The 8,016-nt window shown below is 39.7% G+C and overlaps 1 protein-coding gene across 1 annotated transcript; it reads right to left on the bottom strand.

Annotated features, from left to right (window-relative positions):
- Window positions 1-7,450: 7,450 nt before the first annotated feature.
- K441DRAFT_572885 (uncharacterized protein) lies at window positions 7,451-7,660 on the bottom strand (the record flags this gene model as incomplete). Its single annotated transcript, XM_067644035.1, has 1 exon — window positions 7,451-7,660. A coding segment is annotated over one exon (210 nt), but the record flags the coding sequence as incomplete, so codon positions are not given.
- Between the last annotated feature and the right edge of the window lie 356 nt (window positions 7,661-8,016).

Below are 8,016 nucleotides of genomic sequence, written 5' to 3' on the forward strand. Positions count from 1 at the left end.
GGGGGTAATATGCCGTAGAAAGCTTTAGCTTAATACCTAGGATCTGGGTGAACTCATTCCAAAAGGCTGATATAAACTGCGGCCCGCGGTTGGATATAATAGTGTTTAGTAGTCCGTAAATTCGGTAGACGTAGTAGATATACAGTTAGGCTGCCTCTTTAGCATCGATATTCTTGTAATAGGGAATTAAGAATAGGCGCTTGCCGAAGCGGTCAATTAGGATCATAACCATATCATATCTGTTACGGTCTGGAGGTAGCTTATAAAAGTCTATAGAGACATGTTACCAGGGGCGGTTGGGTATTGGGAGGGGTTTTAATAGTCCTGGGGTCTTATCTCGCGGAATTGTAGACCTACGGCAGTTGTTGTAGTTCCGTATATAACGGTCGATATCTATAACCATTCCGGGCCAGTAGTAGTGGTCGCCAATAATCCTGCGGGTCTTATTCTTTCTAGGGTAGGCCGTAGAGACCTAGGTATGTGCTTTAGCAATAAGCCGAGTCCGTAAGTTCTGTTTCTCTACCACTACCAGCCGTTCCTAATGCTTAAGTAATCCATTTTTGAGGGACCATAGGCTGGTAATATTCTTTGCCTTTTTACGGTACTCCTGTAGAGAAGGGGCCGTACGGTTTATTTACAGCAATTCGTTAATTAAGTCAAGTCCTAAAGGGTTAATAGGATATATCTCGGCGCCTAAGGGGTCTATACTTAGTTCTGCCTGTATCCGGGGGTTAAGGTGCTCTAGTCGTAGTAGCGTCTGGGTCTATAATAAGATCTTCGCAGCCGTATAGTCACCTAGGTCTTATTCGCGCCTAGTAAGAGTATCCGCACGGTTTGTAGCGCCTGGTCTATACATAATTAAGAAGTTAAACTAAGATAGGATATCCGCCTAGCGTGCCTGCCGGGCCGTAAGGGCCTTAGTTGTTATAAAGTATTCTAGGGCCTTGTGATCTAATACTACTTTAATGGGTTTAGGGGTCCCCTCTAGCTGTACACGCCAGTGCTGAAAGCTAGAGATAATAGCCAGCATTTCTTTATTATGGATGTGGTAGTTTAGTTTAGTATCTATTATAGTCTTTAAATAGTATGCGATAGGGTGCCATTCTCCGTCCGGTTGCTTCTGGGAAAAAATACCGGCTATTGTGCCGTCTAAGGCATTAGTTTCTAGTATTAAGGGCCGTTCTAGGTTAAAGTGGGTAAGTAGGGGGGCCGACACTAGCCGTTTTTTAAGCTTATTAAAGGCCTGCATATATATGGCGTTAAAGTAAAAGGGCTAGTCTTTCCTAGTAAGGCGGTTAAGAGGCCGGGCGATCCTACTATAGTTCTTAATAAAGCGTCGGTAGAAGTTACAGAAACCTAAAAACGATTATACCCCCTTTACGGTCCGTAGGGGCGTCTACTAGTTAATTGCGGTCGTTTTCTCTGGGTCGGCCTTAATTCCGTCCGTGCTGATAATAAAACCTAGGTACTTTATACGCTTAACACTAAATTCCGACTTCTTAATATTGGCCTAGAGGCCAGCTTTGCGGAGCCGTTATAGAACTTTATGGACGTGCTCCTTATGTTTTAGTTCGTTCTCCAAGTAGATCATAATATTATTTAGATAGGCCATATAGAAGTTGTTAAGGTAGTTAAAGAGTACATCGTTTATATACCGCTGGTACGTAGCTAGTCCATTGGTTAGTCCAAAAGGAAGTACCTTATATTTATACGTCCCGTAACAGGTCCGGAATGTAGTAAGATCCTTAGACCTAGGGTCTATCCTAATTTGGTAAAAGGCCTAGCAGATATTAAGCTTTATAAAAACCTTAGCTCTACTTATTTGGGTAAGAGTCTTATTAAGTAAGGGCAGCGGGTAGCGGTCCTTACGGGTTATATTATTTAGCTTACGGTAGTCGATGCAGAAGCGCAGTCCTCTATTTAGCTTTTTGATAAAGAAAATAGGTGAGTTAAAAGGGGCTTGGCTAGGCTTGATGAAGCCCTTATTTAGGTTATCAATAAGGTACTGCTTTATAGCCTATAATTTGGTAATAGACTGTGGGTAGAGAGGGCTAAAGCTAAGGGTGCTTCCCTTGTCTTGCTTAATTTCAATCTTATAGTTATATGGTTAGTAGGGTGGAAGCATGTTAGACGCTGCCTTAGAGAATACGTCCTTGAATTTCCGGTGTTAATCGGGTAGTTTTTACTCCACTAGTTCTTTATCCGTAAGCCCGCTTTCCTGTCCACTAAGCTCGCTTTCCTTTTTTTTAATTATTTGGTTAATTTCGTATAGGCTAGTTGTAAAGGCAACGGTATTAGGCTAAACCAGGTTCTAGTAGAATCCTATAGCGCTAATACAGCAGACATCAACTAGTAGGAGGTCTGTAGGTTTCTTTAGCGTCTGTTAGGCCGTGGTTTGCGGTATGGGGTTTATAGTCTTCCTCAGCTTACGTTCCATTTTCCGTAAGTTATCCTTCCTATCTATTAGTTTAGTGTAGCGTCCAATATCCCTAACTTTCCTTTATAGCTTCGTAGGGTTCTCCGTAGGGAACTTAGCTAGGTCACTACCGACTTCCTAGGTCTCTGGTGCGGGTGGCGTAATATAGGTAGTCTGAGGGCGGCGTAGTATACGGATCCGTTGTGGGTTAAGCTATACGTCCTTCTTAAAGGCCTGGTTTCTGCGCATAGCATCGGCCTAGTAAATGGTATTAATCTGGGGCCGTATAAGGTTTTTTATTGTAATGCTGATTTCTTTTATAAAGAAAGGGGTCGGGGGTAGAGTTTCGGGCTAGATAAGCCGTCTACTCTATACTTCGAGCTATAAGCCTAAATAGGCTAGCTATTTTCTTCCTAAGATTATATCGTGGCTTCCTAAGTCCGTAATAAGAAAGGGGACGTTATACTACCTTCGTCCGTTAACGCGGAGGTGGGTCCACAAGATAGTTATAATAGGTGGCCCTATCTATTTGTTATAACCGCGAATAGGGATTAGTTTGGGCAGTTCTTCAAGGGGTGCATTTAAAAAGTTAGCCAGTTTTACAGCGCATTTTGTGTTAATTAAGGTAAAGGTATTTACTCCTAAGTTAGCTAAAGTAGAGGTTAAAACTTAATATCTATTGCGAAATAAAGTATAAGGGATAGTACAGCTTCTTCCACCAACTAGCCAACCTAGATCGATATGTAATATATCAATCCCTTTTAACCCTAAAGAGGAGTCTTCCTCTAGGGTTCCTCTTTTTCCGGCTCCGTACTATCCTCCTAAATTAACAAGACCTCGTTTGTCCTTGCCTTTATCAGGCAGTTCCTTATAGGGTGACCTATTTAACTGCACGAGAAGCAAGCTCCTTAATTGCTAAGGGCCTATATACGGGGGTCGCTGTATGTAGGCCAGGTGTACACCGGGCCCGCAGTAGGGGTAGCTACACGGCCAGCTATTGGGTTAGCTGTAGGAGTTGCCGATCGTGCCAGGGCACTACGGGCCGTACTCGTAGTACTTACGGCCTGGTTTACAAGGTTTCTAGTTTTCAGCTAGTTAGCGCGTGCCTTAATTCGACGGAGGCCTTAGTCAATAGCTAGGCAATAGTCCGTAAGTTCCTTTAACATCTATGCCGTAGTATAAGCTGGCAATACGGCCCGCTATAGGTCTAGGGTAAGCTTATTAAAGAGGTCTGGCAGTAGGTCTTCCTAGGGGATCTAGGCCTATCCTGCCAGGTATAGGAAGCGGGTTTGGAAGGCCGAAAAGGTCTCCGTTGTTTTTATATTTAGGCTTTTATAGCCAAGGCGAGCGTTCTATACTTTAAAAGGGTCTTCATAAATAGAAGACAAGTATTTAATTATTTCTTCTTCAGAGATAAAGGGGTCTACTAAGTCTTTAGTGTATCGCGGGCGTAAATGCGTTTGGGCGTCTCCGCCAGTACAGCCGAAGACATAGGCCATTCTGGCTCGGGCGTTAGGGAAGTGGTCTGCATTAACTTTAAGCTTATCCCATAATTAAAGCTTCCAATTGTCAAATATAGGGTCGGTTCCGTCTGTAAGTAGTAGGGGGTCCGCGACCTTTGCTAACCGCTTCGGTGCTGCATAGGCCTCAGTAAATCCACTAAGGCGCTAGGATAGGGCCTAAAGGACTATAGTAAGTCTTTAGTTATCTAATAATAACTCATTATTAGATACAGGGGTATCTCTGGCTTTAAGCAGCTCTCGTAATCGTTTAATTTTGGCATTAGCAGCCGCAAGCTCCGCCTAGGGGGTTAAAACGTTAATTGTTTCTTTATCTGAAGTATTTAAGGGTCTTACAGCTGCTTTACCCGCTGCTGTAGTTCGTGGCATAGTGGTAGGGGTATTAGGTAATTCCGGGTAATTTCTTTAGGGGTTCTGGTCTGTGTGTATCTTGTAGGTCCTTTCCTTAGGGTTCTGTTCTTTTCTTTTAGGTCCTGTCCTTATGGTCCTAGTGGTGTCCTTAGGGTCCTATTCTGTGTTCTCGTAGATATATTTAAGTTCCTTCTCAGGAAGAAAGAGTAGAGTGAGCTTTAGATAATGTTAGCGACTCAATTAATCGAGACATAAGCACGGCAAAAGGGTCGCGCAAGCCTGTACGATTGGATTGTCTATAAACGAGAATCTAAAGCTAAAGAAAGGAAAGGAGAAGAAGGGGAGCGCCGCTCGAAGCTATATACGATCTTCGCGTCACGTGACCGCAATATGCGGCAATCTGTGGCAACTTGCCGGTGCGTAGTTCTGCTAGTGCCGTAACACTTTATCGCCTTATCGTTATAGAATATTTCGTCTACGTTAAATTTATCGTTCTTAATATCCGATCTACGAACTGGTTCGTTGGTTCCTCTATATCCTATAGGTACTAGCTCTTATAGCTAATAGCTTACGCTATACTTAGCGTCCTTATAAATTTAGTATGCGTTATTATAATAAAACACAAAACTTTTAATTAAACATTCTTTTATTTCTTATAGCATATTATCGTTCCTCTATACGTGTATATTATCTACTAGTCTTATCCCTTTTACTATATAGTAACTTTACCCACTTCTATAGTCTCTAATATAATAACCCTATTTTCCGCAATTTATATAAGCTCCCTCTTTAAACCATTTTTCTTGCTATAGAGTCCGCCTAAATATCTTCTGCTACTAAGATCCCTAGTTTAGCCTCTATTCCTTAGACCTTTAATTACTTAATCCTTATCCTTTAGGTTTTTATAATTTCTTATTCTATCTCCTAGATTCTTTAGTACCACTTAGGTCTATTAGCTCTACGCTATACTATAGTTTTTAACTTAGCTTTAGTTATTGCGTGCTTTACGCCTTATATAACTATAAAACTCTATCCTGGCCTCTCTTAGCCTATTCCCTTTAGTAGATCCGATTATTAATCTTAATTACTTAATCTATTAGTTCCNNTAGGGTATCCGCATCTTCTATTAGGATAATTACGTCCTAGACTTTAGCCTTAAGTCCTTACTTATACTATACTATAAGCGCCCTATTATTTTACTTTACTTATGTTGCTAATGTCTGGAACTATATTATATACTTAATTGCTAAGGTTCGTTGCGTAATGTTTTAGAGTTTTCTTTCCGCCACAGTTGTTGCCTTTAGGTCTTTAAATATTTATATAAGTCGTTCTATAAATCTATTCTAGCTTAAGAATATAAACCATACTTCTTAATTAGTAGTTATTATACTATTTACTTATATCTCTATAAGGTAAGGCTCGAACTATTTAAGTGCTCTTTCTATTAAGAACAGTCCTGTATATGCTATTTAATCTATAGGTATTACCAGCTTTACTCCCTCCTATGCTACCTTAAAGTGCATTTATATAAGGAATCCTTTAAGCTTTAATCTCTCTCCTAAGTATCTTTTAATTAATAGTAACTTAACCTTTACTGTGCCTATCTCGTTAATTCTATTTTCTAACGTCGCATTATTTTCTATTAACTGGTTAACTATCTCTTATAGCTGTCCGACTGTTATAGGTTACTATAAGTTAGTATCTGCTATACTAGTGTCGTTACTTAACCTTAAAGTAGTTGCCGCCGTCAATAGCGTTATAGTGGCTGCTTTTGGTGGCATGTTATTTAACTTTATTAATACTATAACCTTAGTAGTGAATGTATAACGAAGCCTTATAGCAGGAACTACGGTGGACTTATTAATAGGCCGGGTATATAGGTAAATAAGAAGTTAATAACGTAATAATAACTAGTGGAGTGGTTGCCTAATAGATTAACTCTAATTATATTCTGAGATTTATTACGAAGGAGAGAACTATCTAGGTAGGGACTGTGGTCCTTTAAATACACAACCGTACTCCTAAGAAATCCCCTTTATACGTAAGGTACATGTGCTCTATTTGCTCTATTATAGATTATATAGATCCTATAGATTATATAGATTACGTTATGTGACCTTAGTTACCATTCCTCGTCACATAGCTCTATCGGCTCTATCCTGGACCGTGCTTAAATTAACTAACTAGCTTCTTCCGTCTCTTCTCTAAGTAGTCGTAATACTGTACTTAAAGCGTCCATAACATCGATTAACTAAGTCGCTAATACTAACCTACTTTCTCTATACTATTGTAAGCTATTATTCTTCCTTTATAAGTTACTTCTAAATCTTCTTATCCTATTAGCGTACCTCCTCTTAGTATTATAGTTGTTTGCGCTCCTCTTAAAGCTCTATTACTTACTCGATTTTTAAAAGGCTAAAGAATATAGCCTTATAATTAGTCTCTGCACGTAGTTTATTAAAGAGAGGCTTGCTATAAGTTCTCTTCTTCTTTTTATTCCTAAACGCCTTTTAGAGGCCCCTATTTTCTAAGCAGAGGAGGGCAATATTAGTGATAAGCTTAAGAACCGTATTTTTAAAGCCTTTTGTCCTGCGGCTCTATAACCTTATTAACCACGTCTCGTAAAAGCTTGTGCACCTTCCTCTATTCGCTTACTAAGAGGGCTAAGGTATTTAAGTTCCTTAATAAAGGCTAAGAGGTTTTACCTTACTTTTATTAGGTCTTAATAGCGCTAAGAACAACCTCTAGATTAAGGGGATTAATATAAGGCACATTGCCAGGGTATACGGTAGGGAGTAGGTAAGCCGAGTATGAGTTATAAGAAGAGTCGATAGAAGAGGACGATATAGTAATAAGGGTAGGCAATAGCCTTGTACGGAGAGACGAACCAATAAGGAGGGAAAGGGCTGCAAGCTTAAGGAGTTTATAAGGAGGTGCCAAGCCTAGCCTTCGGCTAGGCCTTGGCTACCCCTTAAAGCTCCTAGGCGATGCAGCCAAGTAAGGGCCAAAATAACTATAAGCTTTGCAGTGTGGAAGAATTAAATAAGCGACTTAATTGTAAATTTATAGAAATCAAGTGGTATATATACATGAGAAAGGTGTAGACAATAAGGGGTAATTGACCGAGTTAGTGACCGAGTCAGTGACTAAGTCGGTAAGCGAGTTAAGAGGTAGGTGACTCAAATGGAGACAGTTTAATATGCAGTCGAGTCAGTGTAGTAGTCTGGCGGTGTGCTAGTAGTCGGTTATAATAACCCTTATAATTAAGCCTAGTATTTGCCCACCCACTAAGTATATTATTTGTAGTAAAGGCCCTATTATAGGCAGCCCAGAATAGACGGAAGAAATCGCGTTTTATAACGGAGGAGAGGCCCTAACTCTTATAAATAAGAGTATTAAGTTCTTAGCTGTAATACGTGCTAAGAGGAAAGAAGAGACTAACGTTAAGAGGTTATAGTTAGTGGGTTAAATAAGGCGGAAATATAGCCACTAATATCTTATGCTTATATTACTAGTAGAGGAAGTTTATATTAATATAAGATCTATATCCGTTTAATATTAAAAGCCTCTAAAATCTTCTATTTCTAGCTTTCTTCTTTATTTCTATATTAAAAAGGGTAGTAGGCTATAAGAATCCTATCTTATTATTTATCTAACCTATTATAGTAGATAAAAAGAAGACACGGTGTTACTTAAGGTTAAAATTTTAAAGCTAGGAGTCCTGAAGGT

The sequence above is a fragment of the Cenococcum geophilum genome (assembly GCF_001692895.1).
Source record: "Cenococcum geophilum 1.58 unplaced genomic scaffold K441scaffold_36, whole genome shotgun sequence".
NCBI classification, from domain to species: domain Eukaryota; kingdom Fungi; phylum Ascomycota; class Dothideomycetes; order Gloniales; family Gloniaceae; genus Cenococcum; species Cenococcum geophilum.